The sequence below is a fragment of the Rhinatrema bivittatum genome, chromosome 7, assembly GCF_901001135.1.
Source record: "Rhinatrema bivittatum chromosome 7, aRhiBiv1.1, whole genome shotgun sequence".
NCBI classification, from domain to species: domain Eukaryota; kingdom Metazoa; phylum Chordata; class Amphibia; order Gymnophiona; family Rhinatrematidae; genus Rhinatrema; species Rhinatrema bivittatum.
This window is the reverse complement of record NC_042621.1, coordinates 132,304,590-132,330,250: the sequence shown is the minus strand read 5'-3', so window position 1 is coordinate 132,330,250 and position 25,661 is coordinate 132,304,590. Positions and strand designations below refer to the sequence as shown.

General features: G+C 43.3%; 1 protein-coding gene across 5 annotated transcripts in view; it reads left to right on the top strand.

Moving 5' to 3' along the window:
• PPP3CB (protein phosphatase 3 catalytic subunit beta) overlaps window positions 1-25,661 on the top strand; it is a 187,098-nt gene that overhangs the window by 136,173 nt on the left and 25,264 nt on the right. For 2 of the 5 annotated variants that reach the window (XM_029609150.1, XM_029609154.1), the window contains 6 exons: window positions 587-664; window positions 4,242-4,336; window positions 8,535-8,660; window positions 10,303-10,380; window positions 12,011-12,037; window positions 15,902-15,986. In XM_029609150.1, coding sequence (XP_029465010.1) covers window positions 587-664; window positions 4,242-4,336; window positions 8,535-8,660; window positions 10,303-10,380; window positions 12,011-12,037; window positions 15,902-15,986 — 489 coding nt within the window. The remainder of the gene's footprint in view (window positions 1-586; window positions 665-4,241; window positions 4,337-8,534; window positions 8,661-10,302; window positions 10,381-12,010; window positions 12,038-15,901; window positions 15,987-25,661) is intronic. The other 3 variants (XM_029609151.1, XM_029609153.1, XM_029609152.1) reach the window with 3 other exon arrangements.

Genomic DNA, 25,661 nt, shown 5'->3' with positions numbered 1-25,661 from the left:
ACGAAAAATGCAAAACTGGCATCGTTGACTGACAGGCTGCAAACTTATCAGCATCTGCCGACATAATGCAAAATTATTGGTTGCTGTTGCAAATGGAGACCGGGGAGGGAGGAAGCGGTATCCGTGTCAGCAGAATGAGACCAGAGTGTGGGGATGAAGGAAGAGGAGAGACAGCAGCAGATCAGGGCAAGGGAGGGAGGAAAGAGAATGCGGCCAGGACTACAGTGACAGGTTGGGGCTAGGGATGGAAGAAGGAGGAGACAGCAGATCAGGGCGTGGGAAGGAGAAGACACTGACGGCAGCACATTGTGGCCTGAGAGGAAGGGAAGAGGCAGCAGCCAGGGAGGGGTTTTTGGGCACAAAAAGTAAAATGAAGAAATGCCCTTCTCCTTTGAAGAAATTGCTAGAAGAGAAATGTGCTAAAGTTGGGTTCCTCTCTATATATCCTCCTCCATTTAAGTCCAGTATTCTCCAGGACCAATCTGTGTACTAGAACTCTGTGCTACGATCTCACTGGTGCTGTGTTTCCAGTTTGGGTGTGCATGCAGCTAACAGCTTATGGGCGCTCTTCTTTTTCTCTTCACAGCTACCCTGCCGTTTGTGAATTTTTGCAAAATAATAATTTATTATCAATTATCCGAGCCCATGAAGCCCAGGATGCAGGGTAAGTCTGACTCTTCCATGGGACCGAGGAGAAGACAGGCATAGATTGTGCAGATAAATTATTGAATTTGAACAGGTTTGAAACTCATGAGCAGTAGCACTCAGCTTTCAGGCTTCAAACCTATGTGACTGGCCCATTCCGCTACCTTTTGCAAATCTTCAGACAAGAGGCAATTTTCAAAACCATTAACTGGGGCAAATTGGCCTTTCTGAAAATTGCCTTCCCCTGATCCAACTGAAAGCGTGCACAGTCTTCCATAGTGCCTGCACTTTTAGCTGAATGATGATGAGGAAAATAACGTGCATAGATTGTGGATTTTTAAATCCATTCCTGGTATTTTTATTTTAAATTTCACCCGCATAGAAAAGCAGGTGACAATGACAATTCCTCGGGTGTCTTGCATGGTTTTCAAAGGGACAGTGCAAGCGCATTATCTCCTGCCAAAAATTGGTTATAACGTAACCTGCAGACTTTGCATCTAGACTTGGCCCCATGGCCCCTTTTGCCTTTTTTCCCAACCTGGATTTGGGCCGAGAGAGAGTGTCTGATGCTTTTGGTTTCTCCGCCCAAGCCTTGGGGGTAAGAATTGGCTGTGTCAGTGCTGGGAGAAGCAGACGAGTGAACGTATGCATTTTCTTCACACTGTTTACATTTGTCCTGTACAAGCAGATGCAAAGTCCGCAGGTGTGAGTTCCAGCGTATTTTCAAAGGGAAACTCCCAAGGGAGTTTCCGTTTAAAAGAGCTTGAAGGTTCATGGGAACAGAGTTCCTGCAAGCTGCTGGGAGAATCTGAAAATTACTCCCCTCCTCTAAAAGATTCCACTTTTCTGTAAGACCCGTGTGGCTACTTGAACTGTGCACTAGGAAGGTTCATGAAGGATGGGCGAGTGTTGCTATAAACACAGCCCTTGGTTTACTGTGGTTCCATGGCAAGGGCCATAAAATCTGGCCCCTGCCATAAGATTTGTCAATCCCTGCTGAGTCGTAGGAAACCAGCTGGCCAAGCAGGAGAGAGCTGGGATGGCCAGGTGATTGCGCGGGCATGGAATCTCCTCTTTTCTTCTTTTCCTATATCAGCCCCCCTCCTTCCCCACTCACCTAGCCCTTCTATCTTCATTTTCCTAACCCCTCCACCTATCTGGCCAATTCATTCTACTCCTCCTCCTTTCTCCATTGATCCTCTCACTGGTTGCCATGAAGAGCAAGTACCAGACTCCCAGTTTCAACTGCGTGAGACACTGCAGTTTCCAATAATATCCCACGCAGTTTAAATCTTGTGTGATCCTAGGGGGCAAAGAAGGCGAACCCAGTCTAAAACTGCTCTCCTCCTCCTGTTGTCTAGCTGGCTGGAGATAGAAGAAGATGGTGGAAATGGAGAGGCGGTAGGGCATTTGCAACAGAGGGAGGTTTGGGGAGAACGGAGGAGAGAGAGGGAAAGAGGATTGTGAGGAGAAAGGGGGAAAAGGGAATAGAAAGATGATTGAGAGGAAGGAGGACAATGGGAGGGAGAGAGGATGGGGATGGAGCAGGAGAGGGAGAAAGGATTGTGGGGGGGAAGAACATAGAGAAGATTGGGGGAAGGAGAAAGGAAGCGGGAGAGAGAGGAGAAAGTCAGGAGGGAGCCAACAAGACGAAGAAGAAGGAGCCTATAAAAAGGAAAGAGGAAGAGCTGAGGAGGGCAGAGAGGAGAGAAATGGTGCATGTGGGAGGGAAAGTGAAAGGGGTGGGTTAACAGGAGAGAGGGAAGGAAAGAAAAAGGAAATGGGAGAAACAAAACAGAGAACTGCAATAGAGAGAAAAAGAAATAACGGAAAAGAAAAAAGTAATCCAGATACGCAGGAAAGATTGGAAAATGTTTTTAAATTTTTCATAGTAAAGTTTGTAAATGTATATACAGTAGCTTTTCAGTAAAAATGCTCTCTTGTCCATATTAAGGAATGCAAAGTATATACCGTATACATTTATGCAGATGAACCACAGAATTGCTGCAAAACTTTGAAAACTGTAGCACAGAATTTGTCACAGGAGACCAGGGGTTATGACTATAACAAGGTGAAGCTTGGACTATTGTCAGCACTGCTCACATTTCAGACCTGTGCTGATTCTAACAGAGTACAGACTGCAGCTGCATGAAGCATGTTTCCATTTAATAATAATAGATATAATGCTGCATTATCACAGCATCAAAGTGATTTACAATAAAATCATAAGATTAAAACCAGATAACACAAAAAAACCCATCCCTCACTCTCCTAATCCCCCTCACATCTCCCTCCCCAATAAAAACCCTTTTTCCTAATTCAAGCCTCCCAAATTTCCTACCGCCAAGCTAAATTCCCATTAGAGCGCATTAAAAAAACAGGTTTTAATAAGTTTCCTGAACTTTTCATAATTATGTCCCAACCAAACATACAGAGGGAGGGAGTTCCACAATAGGGGGAGCCTTGTTTGAACAAGGAGCTCCTTGGGTGCTCTCAAGTCTAATCTCTTTTGGAGAAGGTAAGAGCAACTTTTGTTGCAAAGATTATAATACATGGGTTGGCCTGTATGGAACTGGTAGACCATCCAAGTACAGTGGAGGGGCCTCTATGGTGAGTTCTGAAAGTTAAGCACTTTTGAATTTAACACAAACTGGCACTGGGAGCAAATGACGCCCCCTTCAGCACAGGTGAAACACGATCAGACCTCAATGTGCCAGAGATAAGTCGGGCTGCAGTGCTTTGAAGGAATTACAGCCGTTTCATGGATGTCCCTAGAATTACCTACGTACGAATTACAAAAGTCTAATCCTGATAAAACAAGAGCTTTATTATTTATCTATTTTATTTTATTAAAATATTTATCCGCCTATATCGGGACAAACCATGCTAGGCGAATTGCAAAAATAAAATATTTACAGTAACAATACAACGTTACTTAAAACAGGGAATTGGCTTCAACAGCAATCAACGAAGGCTAGTGTGGGAAACTGATAAGCACGGGGGTAACAGGGAATTGGATTCAAACAGCAACTGAGAGCCCTGACGTTTATGGTCTAGGAAACAGATAAGCATGGGCTACAATAAGCTTACTGGGCAGATAGGATGGACCATTTGGTCCTTTTCTGCCATCATTTCTATGTCTCTATGTAACAAAATTCACAGTAAACAGTATTCCAAAGGCTGAATCATCGTGTAGCACTTAATACCAACCACTGCACCCAAAAGCCTCTTGAAAGAGGAAAGCTTTAAGCTGCTTTCTAAAAATAACAATATCTTCCAGTTTCCTTAAGGAATCCAGAAGAGAGTTCCAAGCTGCTGGATCCGTCAGTTTGAATCCGACACAGTAAATCCGATGTTTCAAAAAATGGTTTAAGATGACGAATTAATTGCAGACAATAAAAAGTAGATTTAGATATTGCAACCACTTGACAAACCATCGTCAGATTATCTAGATTCATTCCCAACATCCTTACCACTGTCTTCAAAAGGATAGCACTTCCATCCCACAAAGCATCTATGTTTTTGTAGGGTATGGCCCAAAACATAAACATGTTTTTTGAGGTGTTTTGATGCAAAGAAAACTCTTTTCTTTACAGCTATAGAATGTACAGAAAAAGTCAAACCACGGGTTTCCCTTCTTTGATTACTATTTTCTCAGCACCCAATTACCTAGATGTCTACAATAATAAAGGTAAGATATGCTCAGTTCTTAGGCTTGCCTGTTCAGGTGTTCTTAAACAAAAGTTCCTTTGGGAAGAGTCAGTTCTTCCCTCAGTAGTGGGAGATGAGTTGTCTGATCTGTTTATTATCCTTGATGGTTTTATCAAAGCAGAGATGATGTCTGATGAGACAGCTGCACTGATGACTCTGTCCCATGTTGACTCAGATTCTTCAAGAGCTTCTGAGCTTGCATGGGAGTTTCTCATGCTTCACCTGATCTGCTGCTCTTCAGTTTTTTTATTTTCCGTTGTCATAGGATATCCTGATGAATCCCCTTATTGCCATTTAGCTACAGAGCTCAATATGTGAGTTAGTGTTGGCTCTGCTAACCCACACTTAATGCTTTGGCTGCAAGTTTACCATTTTGACAAATCTTTTGCTTCAAAGATTTCTTCCATTTTTGGTTTTATGTTATTTGTTTTAAGCAACATGGCCAAGATGCAAGTCAGACGCTTCCACAGGAGCCTGAAATAATTACAGAAGATGTCACTGACATATTATGCCAAGTGTTACAAAGGCGTGGGTGAAGGCTACAACTTCTTTTTGTGCAGGATTATGCATTTGGCTGAGATCCTCCATGAACTTTCACACCTGTCCTCTTTTAAACGTCTTTCGTGTAATCCGACCCATCAGCTATCCGATCATTGATATCAATAGGCAGACTTAACAGATTCCTCATTGAGAGAGAATGTTCATTCTTGGATATGCCATTCCTGGAGGTATTTGTTTTGCCTGAAGTTCACATGTTAATGACCAGTCCCCTGGACAGGCCAGTTATATCTGGAAAAAGCCCATTTCTGGAACTTCTAGCTCAGTTTGTGGATTAAGTTCCATAAAGCTTTCCAGCTAATTTTCAGCCAGTGTAAAGTTTGCAGGTACTTTCTAGCCACAGACTTTACCCTAATTTTCCAAGCACAAGTGTTATATGCATGACATTACATGTATAAGATCTGCATTTAAATGTGCCTTGCGGTCTACTTGGATTTTTAGTTATGTTATCCTACCCATTCAAATGAAGATGAATCACCTTTGGTGGGCACCTTTTGTATTCTTCCCATTGTCTCCTAACATCTGTAAAATTGCTAAAAGAACATGTGTTGTGCAGATACACAAAGTCTTCTGTAATCAGTCCGTTCTGGGATATTTCTGATTTGGAAATAGCAGAGATCAAGTTGCTCAGTCTGCTTTACCTCCTACTCTTCCAAGTGGTCTGCCTATGGTCAGTTCTCTAATGTGTCATCATCACTACGGGATCTGCTCCATTTGTCCACAAGTTCTGCAAATTAGAGCATTTATGGAGACAAAAAATGGTAAAACATTTGTTCTACAGTTTGTGATAAGTTGCAGCACCATTTCTATTTAGTTGTTTATTTAAAAGTTCTTATGAACTGTCTCCCCAATCAGAAGAAAATTTGAAGTGGTGAACAACAAAAATGACAGCTAAGGCACAATGACAGCAAACCAAATATATATATATATATATATATATATAGGCTGAATTTTCAAAAGGATTTATGAATGTAAAACCCAGTTTTATACGCTTAAATAGGCTTTTTTTTTTTTTTTTTTTAAATCATTTCTTTATTTAATTTTTCATTATATAACAAACAGAGCAAACAGCAACAATGGATTATGGTTCAGTTGTATACCCCTTCCCCTTTCAAGGCTTACTGCTTGCAAACCCTCCCTTCCCCCCACTATAGCGGTATTCAGTCTTAACCTTAGATCTGTGATGTCGTCATTCGAGAAGCTGCAGTATATATGGTATTGGTAAGTCAGGTGATTGAGTCTTTCGTGGAATGTGGAAGCTGCCAAAAATTGCCTACAGAGATTCTGTGCATAAAAGTATACACATAATTCACATTCATATTTTTATGCACACAAAAAAAAAAAAAGAATTCCGGGGGCAGAGAAATAATTTACACACGTAATGTCCATTTCCTTTTGAAAATCAATATTACATGTGCAAATGTACCCTAATTTTCATAGCCCCCGGTTATTTTTATGACAGTACGGATGTACCCTATGCCACTTTTTTTATTTTAGCAGCACAGCTGTTACATTTGCTGGTCATGGCACACTGCCACGACTGGCTACCCTCACCCCCATAGGCCCGGGACATCGACACCATGCCACCATACTGTCTTCCTGACCCTTCCTTAGGCATGCGTGTGCGGCACACAATGAATCTATAGGCTCCACAGCAGGAACAGAAGCTCAGGCACTGTAAATGTTGTAATGAGTGGTTATGTATTATACCATAGAACACATAAACACAACTTGCTCTTTCTCTGTTGATCTGCATGGACACTATTAATTACAGTTCACTTATACTCTCATTTATTTATTTATCTATCCATTTATTTATTTAGACATTTTATATACCATCATTCCCTGTAAAAGATCTCATTTCTGGCTTTAGTCCAGGTTATGTAGTTTCAGTTATTCTGTTTAGAATTCACAATTTCAACAGATTTATGCCCTAAACTTAGGTTGTGCTAGCAGATATCCTGTTGCTGCATGACTCCAAGACAGTTTAGGCACTAGCCTTATTAGACTGCCTACAGAAGCATTTCCTGTTTCTATTCTGGCTTGTCACTTAAGCAGACTAAGGAAAAAAACCCAGCATGTTAAACTATCAAGGTTTAAAAAGTCTTATACTAAACATTTATTGGTGATTACCTTTGTTCCACTATTTCCCACCTGTTACGTTACAAAAGGTTCTTCTGGTCCACTTATTTAACTCCCTGCTGGGTCCCACAGGTGCTCTCTGATGATGTCAGCATGGCTGGTATTTAAACCCCAGCTGCACTCCAAGCAAATGCCTCAGCAATGGATCCCTGCCTAGCCAGCAGATCATGTTGCCTCATCCAACCTGTCCATCCCATCCAGCCTTGCCTCATCAAGCCTTGCCATGTACCTGCCCTTGCCCTGTCTCTGTTGCCTTGTCCTGTCAGCCTACCTGCCTTGTCCTTGGAGTCTTGCCTTGTTTTGTCGGTCTTGTCCTGTCTTGTCCCTCTGTGTCTTGTCAGTCTTCGCCCAAATCTTCAGTTCTGACCTCAGCTACAGACTTGACTCCTCCCTTGCTATCTGCCTGGACCTGACCCTGCCTCTTATTCTGACTTCATCATGCTTGCTGCCTGCCCTAACTCTTGGCCTGTCTTTATACTCTCGCTTGGATCACCCTCAAGACCCACGTGAATCCTGCTGGCCCCTGGAACCCAAGGGCTTAACTTGCAGGGAATGTGGCTGGTTTAGGCAAAAATACAGGCTGTCCCAGACCAGTGCATGTTTGCCAGCTGTTGGCATGGGGCTTGCTCACAAGGCAGCTTTAACTGCACCATAGGACAGGGGCTCACAACCCTTACAACAGCGATCAAGCTGAATGTGGTTCCTTCTCCTACTGGAGATACCCATCAGGCTCGGGTATGCTCCAAGCCTAATTTCACAGAACCAGGATTCCTTACTCCACCCAATCATCCTTCCCTCTGGGTTCTAGAAAGTTCTATCTACCAGAAGGTCGAATTATGCTAGTGCCTTTTGAGAAGTACAGAGGGCAATTTTGCTACTGCCCTCAGGAAGAAGTACCCAAGGGACCGCAAGCTTACTTTCAAAGTGAAATTTCTCATGGAGTTACCCCTTGGAAAGCATGTCCAGCATGCAAAGCCCAGGTATGTTTGTACCTGCGTGGAAGCATACCCATTCAGGATAGGATTGATCAGAATCTTCCTATGGCCTTCCACCTCAGTCAGAACCTGCCCCAACTTAGGCTGCAGCATCATTGAACATTTATTCGCAGCTACCCAAGGTTTTTCACCCTTCCTCTTATCCAGCCCAACTATCACAACATCAGCCTGTGTCAGGGACCATGGAATCTTTACAAATATACCCTGTGTGTGGCCAGTAAGTATCACTATTTTATGATAGCAGAGATTCTTTGTTAACGCTCCCTTCATATCCCCAGCCCTCACCAGTGTGCAGCCGAGAAGCCTGACCTCTGATCTCTTTCATGGCAGCACACGTCACTGCGCTAAGCTGCTGCACAGCCTTGAAATGAGACATTTATTGTGAACTCTTAATATATTGTGCATCTTTCTGCATCTAAATTGAGCTGCGTGCTGGGCAATATTTACCTTTTGCTAATCATTTTTACTGACCTCATGTTCCAGCTGCTGTATTAAAATATGAGAATAATGTGATGAATATTCGACAGTTCAACTGCTCGCCGCATCCCTACTGGCTGCCCAATTTTATGGACGTCTTCACGTGGTCCTTGCCATTTGTGGGCGAGAAAGGTAAACTCTTTTTTTCTTGTGCTGTTGGTACTTGGGTAATTCTCTGTAAGCTGTCTTTGTTCTTGACATGCGTGGGCCATGTGGACCAAGCTGTGTCTGGGTACTAAGATCCCCGGGGTTTGAGGTCTCCTGTTTGCAAGCCTTGCAGTATGCTCGTACGTGGACTTATTACAATTGTCTGCAGCCGATCAAGTCCTGCTCTGTCACTTAGCTGGCAGGACTAGCTGCTGCCGTTCTGGCAGCTCAGCCTCCTTTTCCTGTCCTGATGACTGAGGGAAAAGATCTGGGTTCATGTCCAACTTCTGCTTACTGGGAGTGTTGCACCTTCAGCCCAAGTTTTAGCCTTCACACAGCAGTGACACCTGGAGACCAAGGAGGCATGCATACTGGGTTCCAGAGGGAGCTGCAGTCTGTGGCCTCTGGTTCAGGGCTGTCGCTGTGATGGCCAGGCTAATTGAGGTGGAGGGAGGGGCTTAAAACACTGAGATAAAAACCCAGGTTGTTGAAAATGAAGAGTCTATAGTGCCACAGACTAGTAGAGACTTGGAACAATTGAGAAAAGAGCAACAAGACAGCTGCTTGGCTAATAAATAACGTGCATGTCAATATTCAGTAGGCTGGTTAGTGGACAAGTTATCACGTATATTCAGCAAGATAAATGTTCCACTGATTATAGTTACTTAGTTATCCGGCTACATGTAATTGGATAACTTAAAAATTTAACCATTTACGCTTTTAAATTATTCTGCCTTGTGTATAGCTGAAAAAAAAATGTCAACAGGCCTTGTTCTTAAAAGTTTCTTTAAAGCACTGTTGGACTGTGCATCCCTCACCTCCAAACCCCTCCAAAATTATAAATTGTGTCTCGTTCGTAGATCGTTCCTCTCCACCCCACCCCTGCTGTCTTCGTTCTGTCAATATTTTCAAAGTAAGATTGCCACTCCCCCGGAATCTCCCAGACACCCTGAGTGCCAATATCTGAAAGACCCCATACCCCCTGGGACCCCTTTCGATCTCCCTGATAAGCGTCGCCCCTACCAGGAGCATAATACTTACCACTCCCTATGCTCCTGCACTGCTACAGTGAGGAATAATGCAGAAAGCATTAACTACTCTCAGTTTATGCTTCCAGTGCAATAAGTGTCTTATGCTTCCACACAAGGCTGGCTAACTTCAGACTTGCTCTGAAGTAGCTCTAAGTTATCTGTTAAGTTAGCCGGTTATAGCTGAAAATCGACTAAGTTAGCCAGATAACATTACTCCTCCCAGGCATGCTCCTCTTTTATCTGCCTAGATTTTAGCTGGATAATGACCTCAGTGGTTGAATATGTCTAAGCATGTAATTTAGGGCCAGATTCATTAAGGCTTTTCTCCCATTTTCTGTCTTTGGGAAAAACTCTTAATGAATCAGGGTCTTAGATGGATAACTTGTGAGTTCTCCATCTAAATGGCTTTTGAATATTGACCTCTTGGTCTCCCTAAGATTTTACACAGTTGTACATGTAGACTCCAGGTATGATCTCAGTAGGACCTTATTCCATTGTCGAATAACAGGGTTAACATATAATTCCACTTTTTATCTGACTGAGCCTGTGTTGTGCTTTGCTTGCTGTTGATCAGCCGTTATTTCTGTTTTATGCAGTAACGGAAATGTTAGTGAATGTTCTGAGCATCTGCTCCGACGACGAGCTGATGACAGAAGGGGAAGATCAGTTTGACGGTAGGATCATTTTCCATTGAATATCCAGGGAGATTTTGTGGGCAGCTTTGCTTGTGTTTACATGAGTCCCATGTACCAAAAAAAGGGAGAAGACCCTTAATGACTAGGGCTTGAAGACCAGCAAAAGCAGAATGTGATCACCACACTGCTTCAGTTGTGTGAGGTACAAGACTTTTCCAAAGTTGCTAATGGGAGACTCTAGCAGTGGTCATGCATTACTTGTCTAGATTGTCCAGGTGGGATTCGATTAATCTCATACTCTATAAAAGCCAGCATTTTTCAGTGAGAGTTGAAGAAAAGATTAATATGATATATTTCCATAATAGAGTCCGGTACCTTCTTTTGTCATTCAGTGAACATCAATAGCTTATTCCTGATTGGCTGAAATAAAACTTTTAAAGCTCCTGTGCTCTTGAAGGGCATTGCATGCGTGCAAGATCGTAAGGGCCTGATTCCAGGTTTCTCTGCAGCCTAATTCCGTACCGACGAGTTGGGCCTTCAGAGACTGTCTTAAAAGATACAAGTTTCTGGCTGACTTCACAATGTGGTTAAACACATAGAAGCCACAAGCATTCAGATCTCCTGGTAATACCAGTTGTTAGTTTTGTCGTTTTAGTAAAATAAAAAAAAAAAAAAAAAAGGCAAACGGCTTCCTGGATATTGTGTTGAAATGAAACAAGGTATCGATATATCTCAAGGGGTGAATAGAAAGGCAGAAAATTGGACATGCCATCGCCACCACTTCCCTCCCCCCTCCTTCCTCATTTGCCCCAAAGTGCATTGGTTATATGACTGGCATGGGCCACGGCATGGGCATGGAAATTAATGGTGTTACACAGTGTGCTAGGAGGTGCCCTGTTGCCGTCTGTATACGTTCCCCCTTCTTTCATCGGCAAGCATTGGTCATCATGGTGTGTCACTAAGGGCTGCCACAAATTAGTAACTCTTCTGCACGCTACAAGCGGGAGCCATCTCCCTGGCTCCTCAACATGTCACCTGCTGCTAGCCTTTTGCTGCACACCTTTCATCCTGTTGTAAATTTGTAACATTTTCTCTCTCTGCTTGTTCGCCCACAGTCTCTTCTTCTCCTCCCGGTGCCCAGGGTTTCAATTCTACAGCACCCGCCCCTCCCCACAAAAATCATAGATCCTCCACCCCCCCCCCCCCCCCCCACCCTGCACAATCTTAACTGCTCTCGCATTGCCAGCACCCCAAGCAAGCATTCGCAGAGCCCATGAGCCGCCTGCACTGATGTCGTGCATCCCGAGATCAGCACAGCTGGCCGGAGTCGTCGGAAAGCGCTCGCACGCGATCCCGGCGTCCTTTACAAATATTTGCGGGAGCCTAGCTCCGGCTCAATTAAGCCTTGCCAGTGCCGACTGGGTGAGCCCCTGTGCCCAGCATTCAGAATGGTGAAACTCTAAGCAGAGCTGCTCTCCAGGCACTAATTATTGTGACTAATGCCATCTCCCTGTGTGGCGGCCTTGCATTTTCTCCATTATTCTCTCTCCCACCGTCTTTCTTTATTGCTGCAGCTTAGTAAAAGACCTGTCTTTTTTTAATTGTCTTGCTCACCTCTCTCTGCATCATTCACTTCCCTTTTTTTTTTTTCTGGGCTCTCCATCTGAAGAACAACTCATATCTGGCGGTAGAAAAGGTACAGACCCCACGGAAGCGACACTGTTTTGAAATATGACTTTGCAAAGGAATGTAGAGCTGGGTGTTTCCCCGAACACCTGCACACTGAACATGTCTAATAGTTTGTTTCTTCACATTTATTTTACTTTTATTACAAATTTTTTTCCCCCAAACATTTGAAAACGCGTTTTGCAATCATATCCTTAGACGTCTGTCATTCTGTGCATGATGACTTTTCCTCCCTGATCCTTTTATCTTGTTTAGATTTTCTTGCTCTCATTCCCCTTTCTAATGTTGATCTCTAGACCTTGCATGAGTTGCATTTTCACATGTCTGACTTGTGTGCCATGAGCCCTGTTGTTGTGTGCATTTTTCTTTCAAGTTCTGCATGAATAGAGATTTGTGTGTGGGGCCAGTTGTACTTTAGATTTCCAAGTTGTGTAGTAACTTTTTATTTTCTCGATGTTAACATTCCCTCCATTGTAAGGGTTTGTGATTTTGTTCCCATGGAAAGGGTTGGAATCCCATTGCTTTTCTCCCTTATGTGTGCTTGTGGCTATGATGGCTTTGAAAATCCAGAGGCTACAGATGTTTACCAGGGGATGTTTCCTTGGAGCATGCACCTGTTTGCACTTCTAGCAGACTGGTGCACCTCCTGCCCGTGAAAAGATTAAGCTTCTGGTAGTGAACATTAGCTCGTTGCTTGTGCTGTAAAATGCGCTAGGAGGTCTGCAGCCTGCTTTTAGTGTGATCTCAGACTTGCTCCTTCCCCACTGGTGGGACATCAGAACGTCCCTTGAAGAATGACATATCTTATATTTTGGGGGGAGAGGGATTTGCCTGTTAATTTCTTCCTCCTCCTCTGGACTTCCAGCTCAATTGGAACCAGCCACTGCTGTAATTAGGGCGCTGTGAGCTTTCATGTGTAACGGCTTGGGTATTTCCCCCATTTTTAAATCCCTCTCTTCTGGTGTCTAGTCCAGTCATTGCAGTGACTGAACTTGGCCAGCGGTCCAGGGGTCTCAGCTCTCTCAAGATCCTATGTGTGTGCCTGAGCCTGGCCAGTAGGCATTTCTGTTGTGCAATGGCTGGGACTCACCCCCCCACTCAGGGCTGTGAGCATTACCTGTGCAGCCTCCTCTGCTCTGGCCAGATGAAGGAACAGACCCTGGGCCTAACCGAACCCAGGACTCCTTGCTCCACTGAGCTTTTGGGATGGCCCACATACTGATATTTTAACCTTAACTAAGTTTATTCAAGTGATCCATTTCAGACATAAATGAAAGGCAAAGATTAGGCTGTAGAAACATAGAATAGCCTTCATGCATTTTTACAGTAAGCCACATGATGTTAGGGAGAATGGAGTACATAATCCATATGCTAATTCCTGCCTCTGGTTGAAGATTTCTGCTGGTTAATTACAGCTCAGAATGCAGAAATCTCCCTTGCACACCCACAGCCAATAAATGCATCTGTTTGGATTTTAAACTTCATTACAAAGATCATTTTTCTAAGAGGTCAATATTCAGCAGCACCGTGCGTGGAAAATTTAGCCAGCTAAAGTTAGCCAGACAAATCCTCACGGATATTCAGCAGAGCGATGCTAGTTAAGCACTCTGCTGAATAAAGCCAGATAAACTTACCTTCCTAACTTTAGGACTGCTCTCTGGCATGACAAGAGTTAGCTGGATAAATTATCCAGCTAATTTAACAGTGCTCCAGAATGCTTCCAACATAGCTATCCGGCAGCTAATATTTAACGCTAAAGGCTAAAAGCTGCTTCCTCCTCCAAAGGGAGCGGTACAGTCTAGGGTTGAAATTCTTCTTCCCAAAACAAGAGCAGGATCTAGGGGTGATTGTATCTGATGATCTTAAGGTGGCCAAACAGGTTAGCAAAAGCCAGAAAGATGCTTGGCTACATAGGGAGAGGAATGGTCAGCAGAAAAAAGGAGGTGACATTGCTCCTGTATAAGTCCCTGGTGAGACCTAATTTTAAACTAGTGGTAAAAGCCTGTCCAAGGATGGGGAAGGCCTGTTAAGTGTAGGAAGTGCATAATTGAGATCTGGGGCAGTAGAGAGTGCCCTATGTGGTAGAGGAGAGGGGATTGGTCAATTCAGAGAGAGAGAGGGCGCAGAGCTCAATTTCCATTGGTAGTAGTAGAGAGTGGGTTGGGCAATACAGAGAGAGAGAGGGGGTAGGGGGAAGAGCTGGAGAATACTGCCAGAGAGAGGGGTGGCACTCAATTTCCACACAGAGAGAGGAGTGGAGCTGGAGAGTACAGGGAAAGAGAGGAGTGGAGCTGAGTTTGCATACCAGCAATGCAACTTTCCTCATTATTTTAGTTCGTGTACAGTTATGGAGGCAGCACCTTCAAAAAGATATAAACAGGATTGAGTCGATCCAGAGAGTGGCTACTAAAATGGTCAGTGGTCTTCATTGTAAAGTGTATGGAGACAGACGTAAAGATCTAAAGACATGTGAACCCTAGAGGAAGGGCAAGAGATATGACAGTCGTTTAAATACCTCAGAGGTATCAATGCACAACAGATGGGTCTCTTTCAACAGAAAGGAGACTCTGGATGAGGGTGAAAGGAGGATGACTGAGGAATAATTTAGGGAAATATTTCTTTACAGAGAGGGTGGTAGATGCATGGATCGGCCTTGCAGTGGAGGTGGTGGAGACAAGGACAGTATCTGAATTCAAGAAGGCATGGGACAAGCACAGGGGATCTCTGAGGGAGTAGTAGGGATTGTAGAGCTGAGCAATTGTGTGGATGAGCAGACTAGATAGGCCAAATGTTGGGGTTTTTTCTGCTGTCATATTTCTCTATTTCTGTGTAAAGTGCTAGATTAGTCAGAGGTGATCAAAGCGGCAGGAAATTTAAAACCATGGTTTGTCTGGCTACGTCCTGAACTAAGCCAGTCAAAATGCCTGAATATTGACCCCTACATATTTAACATCTGCTATAATGTTGCTAACCACTGTGTAGCTGAGGAACCGGGTGTCTTCAGCTTTGTCCCTCTGCCTCACTATAATGGTGGCATACAAGAAATATTTATTCCCTGTCAGAGAACCAATAGCAGGATTTACCATTTAATTCCTATACTGTGGCTTCTCCGCTATTCTAGGTGAATTGCATTTAGTTTCATCCAAATTGTAACATCGCCATTCTATCAAGGATACCTGGGGTAACTACTTCCAGTCCCTTTGTAGCAGAACCCATCATAATATGTGCAATAGCACCCAGTGGAAATCCTGCCAGGTGGGTTTTTCTCTCCCTGTTCAGCTTGTGTGGTTGGCATGTCACTTGTGCTGCGAATCAAGCAGAGAGAAAGTAACAGACCAGTCCCACAGCCAAGGAGCTTCCTTGCAGGATAAACTACATGGGGATGGTCTCCCCAGTGCTCTCCTTCTCCCCTTCCCTCCCCATTTCAAGATCAGTGTCATTCACGCCTGCGACTGTGGGGGGAAAAGTCTCTGGTTTGCTTTCAGTAGCAAATATTTCCCAACTGCTCCGTCTTCAAGGGAAATGCTTTCTAGCATTGGAAATGTGTCATTCTAGCTTTTATTGCAAATGGCCAGGATAATATTACAAAATAATTACATAGGATTCTGATTAAACTACCAAATGGTTTCAGACTGCGTGGTATCAGGTACTAAAGAGAGAGACTGCAGATGGAAGTGCAGAAAAGCTTGCAGGGCCCCCTGGCACTATCGTGGCACAGTTTTTGGGGTTCCTAGGGGAAGCGGCAGCGATGGGAAGAAGCGCAGCCTATGATGTGCAACGTTTGTGGTGGGGCTTGAGGAATACAGTTGCTTTTCTTGCTCTGAGCTGTGCGTCCTGTTCTGGAGCTTGAGATGTCTGTTTATTCCGTTGAAAGTAGGAACAGCGGCAGCCCGAAAGGAAATCATCAGAAACAAAATACGTGCGATCGGCAAGATGGCCCGGGTTTTCTCTGTGCTCAGGTAAATATCGTACGAGGTAGCACGTTCTCTGTCAGGGGGGATGTCTCATCCCATATGTTTCGTGAGGTCCATATTCAGCCGCTGGCTGGCTAGGAAGGTTAGCCAGATAAATGTATCCCCGGCTATCTTAAAGTTAGCCGATAAGTTTATCCAGCTAACCTTAGGACTGCTCTTCAGATGCCGTAAAGTCACCCAGATGTGGGCCAGATTCATTAAGGCTTTTCTCCCATTTGGTGTCTATGGGGAAAAACTCTTAGTGAATCAGGTACAATGTTAGCTGGATACAACTGGAAACTGGCTTAAGTTAGCCGGATAAATTAGTTCCACCCTAGAGCATCCCCAGTATTCAAAAATAGGTAGGGAGCTGTGTAATTCACAAGTTATTCAGCTAAATGCCTTTGAAAGTGACCTCTTAATTTCTTCAGAAGATTTCTGTTCTTGTTTTGATATTTTACAGTTATGCATTTATGATAGTTAATGCTTTATGTGTGTATATATATATATATATATATATATATATATTTTATTTTTTTTTTAATTATCTGTTTATTGCAAACCCTGTATGGATGACAAAAGGATATCATCATTGAAATCATACATATAGAAGAAGTGCAACATACTTCCTCAATACAGAACAAAACCTACAATCAAGTAATAATCGTGCACTGTTTCCTAACATGAAAAATTAAAGAGTCAATATTACATTTGAAATAACTCATCGTTTCTTATAACAACATGGTGTTATATCTTCCCCTTCTCCCCCTACCCCCTATATATCAATACTCAACCAAGTTGGGAATCAGTCCATTGTTGAAATACATGCCAGGCTTTATGAAATTTTGCCAGCGAATCTCCCCGCAATGCAGTATGATACTCCATATAATGGATCCACTTCAGTCTCTGAAGGACCGCCGAAAGAGTAGGCGCTTGTGGCTCTTTCCAATGTTTAGCTATTTCACCTCGGGCAGCATGAGCGAGAGCTCTGAAGAAGTGTCTTTGCTCAAGTGGTAGATCGTCCTCTGGAATGTTCAGTAAAACCTTCTTAGGGTTTAATTGTAAGTTCATATGAAACAAGTCCTGATCTCCACCTGATGCCACAGCAGTCTAATAGCCGGGCATAACCACCACATATGATAACAATCACCTTCCTGACCGCAGTGCCTCCAGCATAAGGAGTCCCTGCGTAGCCCCATCTTATTCAACTTATATGGAGTGAGGTACCACTTAAACAACATTTTGTAACTATTTCCTATCATTTGTGCTGCTATAGAACTGCGACTGATCGCCAAAATCATAGGTCCCATTCACCCTCTGAAAATGGAGCCCCCGTATCTTTTTCCCAAGCTTGAATATGGCGCAGAGTATGTGAGAGTGCCCCATTCAGTATAGTGTAAATTTTGGATATGGCCCCTTTTGACCATAGGAACAGCATCGCAATATCCTTCTATCAGCATCTTCCCTTTATTCAAATCAACTCATACTCCTTTAGAAAGTAGAAAGTGCCTTAATTGCATATATGCAAATTGATCAGAAGGACGCAACTGGTATTTATTGCTCACCTCTGCAAATAATTTTATCCCCTGATCAAACCAAAATTGGCCGAGAGTAGATAACCTCTTCTTAGCCCATTCCTGAAACACGTTTCCCTCTCGCCCCGCCGGGAAAGTCTCGCAACCCTTGATCTGAGTGGAGTACAAATACCTCCGGTCACTCACCAATTGTTTCCTCCAACGCTGTCAGAGGGTTATCGTAGTGGCCGTGCAAGGAGAAATGAGGTCTAAATCAAGCTGATGTTTACCCCCTCCCCAAAACTGGTCACTAATTGAAACAGGTGAAATAAAATAATTTTCCAATTGTACCCATTGTTTGAGCACTTTGTGATTGTGGAAATCTATAACTGCCCATAATTGGGAAGCCACATAATACTTGAGAAGATTAGGAACCCCCAAGCCCCCATCCACTTTATTCTGATAGAGCACTGCATGCGCCACCCGCGGAGGTCTCCTCTTCCAAATAAAGGAGAATACTTTTATTTGTAACCTCCTAAGATACTGCGCAGGCACAATACAGGGTAGGGTCTGAAATAAATAAGTTAGTCTCGGCAGCAATGTCATTTTGATGACCGTTATTCTACTCAACCATGTAAGCATCAACCTATCCCAAGCCTGCAACTCCCTTTCCAGCCATTTAAATAACGGAATATAGTTGAGACTAAACAGCTCACTAAAGTCAGAACCTATCAATACTCCTAAATATTTTACCGTATGCTTTGCCCACTGAAAGGGAAACTTCAGTTGTAGCTGGGGAATTAAAGTAGGCGGTAGAAAAATAGGCAAGATCTCCAATTTTTCTTTATTGACTTTGAAGCCCGACACTTTCCCAAAGGCCTCCATCCGTGGTATCAGTCCCTGTAGAGAACATTCAGGATTTGTTAGAGTAAATATCACGTCGTCTGCTTATAGGGCTATTTTATAAATTTTATCTCCTATGGTAATCCCCTGGATATCTTCGGCCTGTCTGATTTTTTTCTCCTAATGGTTCTAAACATAATGCAAACAATAATGGCGACAGAGGGCACCCTTGACGAGTGCCACGCTGTACCTCAAAATTAGCCGAATAGCCCCCATTAACTTTTATGCAGGCAGCAGGTTGTCTATATAGTTCTTGAACCCAAGTTAAAAATCCCTCCCCTAACCCAACCTTTTGCATTACTTGAAACAAGAATGGCCAATGGACTCTGTAGAAAGCTTTTTCAACATCCACTCCAAACAGTACTGAGGGAATCTTGTTCTTATTAGCATAATGGATTATATTTACTACCTTTCTAATATTATCCCCAGCCATGCGGCCTGGCATAAAGCCCGTCTGATCATCAGGAACCAATAAGGGAATGACCACTTTCAATCTATTAGCCAATATTTTTGCTGACAGTTTAAGATCGATATTAATTAGCGAAATGGGCCGATATGAACTACATAACACAGGATCCTTCCCAGGCTTTGGTATTATTGTAATCCGAGCCACATTTGCTGCAGGCAGTAAATGACCCCCAGTCCCTAGAGTGTTAAACATATTAACTAGTGAGCCCACCAACTCTTCCTTGAACTTTTTGTAGAAAAAAGGAGTGTATCCATCTATTCCTGGCACCTTTCCGGGCTTCATCTCTGAAATAGTGGACAACACCTCTGCAGAAGTTATAGGTTGACTTACTCTATCTGACAAGGATCCCTCCAAACAGGGGAGCTGAATCTCTTCCAAGTATTGTATAATATCAGCCTCAGAGGCACTATCTTCCCTGGAGTACAAGGAAGCAAAAAACGTATTAAACTGAGCATGAATCCCTTCCCCATCCATTACTACAGTCCCGTCACTCGCTTTTATTTTAGTAATCTGAGATTGCGCAGATCTCGCCTTCAAGTTGTGAACCAAAAGCTTCCCTGCTTTATTGCCATGTTCATAATACGTTTGCCTAGCTAGATCTAAGTGATAGGCCATCTCATCCACTTCCAACATTTGCAGCTGATATCTAATATCCCCCAGTTCTTTCAGCAGGTTCCTAGTGGGCATCTGTTTATGAGCTCTTTCCGCTTTTTCTAACCTGTCCCGTAGAAGAAGAGTTTGTTTAATCTCCTCTTTCTTTTGGTAGGAAGCCAGCGCTATAATTTTCCCCCTAAGGACAGCTTTAAGGCAATCCCACAATACCACTGGTGTAATTTCATCCGTAGCATTAGTGACTAAATACTCCCAGTTAGCATTTCTTATTTTCATTTCAACCTCCTTGTCTTTTAATAATGAATCATTCATCTTCCAGAATTGGCGTCCGCCAGCCGATCCGGACCCATGGAATGACCACCAAATGGGAGCGTGATCTGACCAGGTGATACTCCCAATGCTAGCATCAGTAGTATCCCCACCAGTGCTTTATCAATTAAGAAGTAATCAATTCTGGTGTAGGTATCATGCGCCTTAGAATAGAATAATCCCTCCCACCAGGCTGTCTTTCCCGCCAAATATCCATGACTTGTCATTTCTAAAGGAATGTCTGAAGGTCACTCCTATCCACATTGTAGTAATGACCCCTGCCTTTAGAGCAATCTAGCTTTAGATTACCCACCAAATTAAAATCTCCTCCGATTATCAATTTTCCACTTTTACACTGAAGCAAGGTTTCATCTATTTTCTGAAGCACCTCTCTCTGAAATGTGTTAGGGTTGTACACATTCACCAGAACATATAAGATCTGATTGATATACAGCGAGACGATGAGAAATCTTCCCTTAGGATCTCTATGGATTGAGTCTACTTGTACCATAAAATCTCTGGAAATTAAAATCCCCACTCCAGTATATTTAGACTTAGGCGTGCTGGCTGCCAGAAATACTTGTGGGAAATGAGCAGAATTCAGTAATCGTTCGTACCTCTTATGGAGGTGAGTTTCTTGGATAAATAAAATGGTTGCCTTCAGAGAGTGCGCTTCCTTAAACAAGCTTTTACACTTAGATGGGTGGTTTAGGCCTTTGACATTCATAGATACTATTTTAATAGACATCACAATTTTCAACCCCCTCCTTCCGTGCCATGTTGTGAACATCAAACAAACCCCCCTCCCCCTCTTCCAACGATCTGACCAACATTCCAAGTACATACCACCATTGTGACCAATATCCAACTCTCCCTATGCATCCTATAGCCCCCACCCACCCTTCCCCTCCCTCTCCCTCTCCCATCCCACCATTCCTCCTCCTCCCCTTGAAATCCACCACTGCCGCTACATCGGTAGTGAACCCTCTGGAAGAAAGTGAGGTCCCCCCTCCCCCCACATCATCCCTCCATCAGAAATTATTCAGAGAACATAGACTGTAAAAGAAAATATCAATGCCCTAATGCTCAGTGCATGAGGCAAGTATGATCTCAAAAGAGAACTGATAGAACTACCACAAAATAAACAGGACATAGCAGAATTAACCGCCTGAAGCATTAAGTGCAAAAAAATGAAAACTGTCCCGCACTAGGCATCCATGTTTCACTCCACGCCTTCTCTAGGCCCGTTTTGCTCATTGGATTTTCGGCACAGTCTGGAGCCTGTCATCCCCACCCTCTTCCACCACGGGCGATTGACGCCTGAGGTCTTCTGGATTCCAACCTCCGCATCGGGTAGAACCAGGCCCACTCCCGCCAAAATCGAGGCTGCCTCCGACACACTCCTTATATGGTGAGTGCTTCCATCCTTCGTAAAGGCTAGGCTGGACGGGTAAAGCCATCTATATCGCAGTGTTTCTCTCCTGAGCAGCGCAGTCACTATTTGAAAATCTCTCCGTTTTTGTAAGGTAGCCGCCGCTAAATCATTGTATATGGCAATACTCTGTCCTTCCCAAGTAATGGCACTCATCATGCGAGCCTGTTGCATAATGGCATCTTTCACGCGGTAGCTATGAAGACATGTGATAATGTCTCTGGGGGTATTCATTTTTTGGGCACGTAGCACTATGTGTGAACGGTCTAATACAATATCACCATCATTAAATTCCAAAGGATCAGGCCGTTCACGAAGCACTGCCCGGCATATTTTTTGAACAACCACCCCAACATCTGCAAGTGCTTCAGTTTCAGGCACTCCCCTTACCCTAATACTGGAGCGCCGGGACCTGTTCTTGAGATCTTTCATCTTTAGCAAAATTTCGTCATTAGCCGTTTGGAGATCATTAAGGTCTTTGCGGATACGGGAAACTTCCACCACTTGCCCCTAACTGTATTTTCCACATCTTCAACCCTCCGGCCGAAATCCCCCAGCTCGAAGCGAAACTCAGTCAGCGCTTCCTGCATGTCTGTCTTAATAGACTTTATATCTTTTTTAATTTCCAGGAACCATTTCTTAAAGTCTTCTTTCATTGGTTCTGCTGTGGCCCTCGATTTGCCAGCCTCTGTCCTGTTTTTCGTGGCGTCTGTGCCCTCCATTTCTGGTTGTGGAGATCCGTCCGCCATCGTGGTGTCCCCAGATTCGGAGTCCTCACTCAAGGCCACAAAACGTGAGCCTCCCGGTTCATAGGTGAAAGTCTTCAAATTGATCGTTTTTTCCTGGATGCCATCGCAAAGTAATCTAACAGCCTCTAACACTCTCCAGATAGAAAAATTTGCCCCGATTATGCCGATGAAGCATAGATTGGGGATGTCTGTGAGAGGAGCTATCGCCTTATGTGACTATGCTGTAGGGATGACGTCACTTCCCTCTTTATGTGTATATTTTTGAAGCCTGGCTGCTTCTTCCTACTCCTTTGGACTCCCAGCTCAGTCAGAAAAGGTCTTTGTTGGGCTGAGGCACCATGAGTCTTCATTTACGCCTGTTCAGCATTTTTTCCCCCCTATTTTATAATTCCCTCATCCAGCTCAGTCATTGCAGTGGAAATTCCAGGCTGAAGGCCACTGAGTGCATCTCCTGGAACCTGCTATGCTTGACCCTGGGTTCAGGCCAGTAGATGTCACCATTCTGTAATGGCTGAGACTCCCTTCCCCCCCAACACACACATTCAGAACTGCAGTGCTTCTTATGAACTTCAGGAGCTAACAAACCCTGATGGCTTCTTCACTAACACTTCATCTCGGGGGTTGTGTAGCAAAGCACAGTCCTAGCCGCTTTAATACACTACCACATTATCCAATCAATTAAATTACTTATCTGTATATACACAATGGTAAGTCCTACAAACTCTTTATGTAGGATATACTATATGAATATTCAGTATTGGATAAGAACATAATATATGCCGTACTAAGTCAGACCAAGGGTCCATCGAGCCCAGTATCTGTCTCCAACCGCCAATCATAGTTATAAGTACCCAGTCATTAAATAGATCCCATGCTATCAATACCTGCAACAAGCAATGGCTATTCCCTATTGATTAATAGAAGTTTATGGACTTCTCCTCCAGGAACTTATCAAACCTTTTTTTAAACACAGCTACACTAACTGCCTTATCCACATTCTCTGGCAGTGAATTCCAGAGCTTAATTGTGTGTTGAGTGAAAAATAATTTTCTCCGATTTTTTAAATGTTACTTTGCTAACTTCATGGAGAGCTCCCTAGTCCTTGTATTATCCAAAAGCGTAAATAACGATTTACATTTACCCGTTCAAGTCCTTTCATGATTTTGTAGACCTTTATCATATCCTCTCTCAGCCTTCTCTTCTCCAAGCTGAACAGCAAATGCTATTTAACATCTGAATATTTTTTCACCCATTTATATATTTATTTTTTTTTCCATTGGAAGTCTATTGTGACAAAGCAGCAAAAGAATACAAACATGATCAAAACATGCCAACTTGTCACAGAACCTCCTACCGCTCTGAGGCAACTGGGGCCCCTATATAAGCATACGACAAAATGCAAAAGAAGAAGTAATACAATAATAAAATAACATAGGAAAGTAACAGTAGGGATCTCATTACATGTAAATGTTATACCCCATCCTCAATCCCCTCACCCCAAACCTCCCTACATGTCCTGCTTTGTAGGCCCCCCCCTATGAAAACACCCACCAGCCCCCTACTTCTCTCCCTACCCGCATCCTCTTTACAGCTTCTTTTGCCAACAAATATAATGATGCCATACTTTATTAGATTTTGCCAATTGTTTTCGCATGACTGCAGTTTGTTCAAGTAATAAACCTTGGCCAACTTTTGGATCACTCTGAAAAGGTAAAGCAGAGGCCTTTCTCCAGAAATATGCAATTTCCCCACCCCCTGCTAAAATTATTTGTTGGGATAACAATTCAACAGCTTTGACATGTTCTATATATGGTATGTTTAAAATAAAAAAAACAATAGGTCCTTAGTTATCCATTCCCTTATAATATCAAACATCAGCTGAACCACCTCATCCCAAAAAGAAACTATCATCGGGCAATCCCACCACATATGTATAAAAGTTCCGGGCTTACCGCACCCCTGCTAACAGAGCCCGTTCATACTAAGGTAAAGCATGCGCCACCTGACTGGAGTAAGGTACCACTATAAAGTAGTTTATACCCGTTTTCTGCTATCAGAGCGGAGATAGAACTTTGTTTGATGGAAGCAAAACAATGGTCCCACTTCCTTTCCCCTAATACAAATCTTTCTCCCATCCCCCAATATGTGACGGAGTCACTTTGAGATCTCTATTTAATGGACTGTAAATTCTTGAAAGTCCCCTGGTTACAACATGTGCCTTATCACAAAATCCCTCAGAAAGAGACTTTCCCTGACTAAGAGCCCACCTTACTTCTGACTGTGCCAGAAAATGATGCACCTGCAAATTAAAAAAAAAAAAAAAAATCAAAAGGTGGCAGATGAAAAGTATGCATCACCTCCTGAAAGGCCTTTGGACCCTTGCCATCCCAAGAATGCTCAAATCTACAGCACCCCTTACCTTCCCGTCTTTTTGCCAAAGCTACAGAGCACCCTGGGATAAAATCCTTATTCATGAAGATAGGACATCTATAATAGTATTGCCTACCTCCCACCAAACAACTCTTCCACCGGTCCCATACTTTCAAGGTAAGAGCTATGGTTAGAGGCATTGAATTAGGTCTTATGTGCGCCGTAGACAGTAACCAAACCAACGTATCTGGGGAAATATCATGCCTGAAAGATCTTTCCAGAGCTACCCACCTCTTTTTCCCTTCCCACCCTTATGCCATTCCAGTACTGCCCTAAGCTGCGATGCCACATAATACCACTGTAGACATGGGACACCAAGACCCCCCCCTCCCTATCCTTAGGTAGATATAAAACTTCATTGCTTACCCTGGGATGCCTTTTCTTCCAGAAAAAATGAAAAAGTTTATGTTGCCACAAAGTGAAACATACATCAGGAAAGCTATTGGCAAAGTTTGAAATAAATAGCTAAGTCTAGGAAGAATATTCATTTTTATAGCCGAAATTCTGCCCAGCCAGGATAAGTTACCCCTTTCCCACCTTTGTAGGTCTTCTAAAATCTTTTTCCACACACTGTCATAATTCAGCACAAAGAGGCCATCAAGGATTGCACCGACCTTCACCCCTAAGTACTTCACCCCTGAGGCAATTATTTTAAAAGGAAACTTCCTTTATATTTCTGCCACCTGCTCCCCTGGTAAAGTAATGTTCAAAAATTCTGATTTATCCATGTTCAACTGATAGCCAGGCACTTCGCCAAATCTCATTAATTCCTTAACAAGAAAAGGAATAGAGGACACGGGATGAGCAACAGTAAAAAGAATGTCATCTGCAAACATAGAGAGTTTATATTCTTGATCTCCCACCCTTACACCATGTATTGCTAGAATACTGTGGATTCTGGCTGCCAAGGGTGCCAAATATGGCGCAAAGAGTAGCGGAAAGAGGGGACAACCCAGCCTTATGCCTCTCCCTATAGGGAAGGCTCCCAAGTATCCTCCATTGACTTTTATACTGGGATTACTATAGAGCTGTTTTATCCAAATAGAAAAATTTCCACCCAAACCCACTTTCTTCAGTACGGAAAACAAATAACCCCAATGTACAAGGTCAAATGCCTTTTTAGCATCCATTGTAAGCAAAGCCAGTGGAATACAAGATCCCTGTGCCCACCAGGTTATAGTTATCACTCTCCTCACATTGTCGGCCGCAAGTCGACCCAGGACACTGTTTGGTCCGGATGAATCAATTTCTCTGCCACCCCAC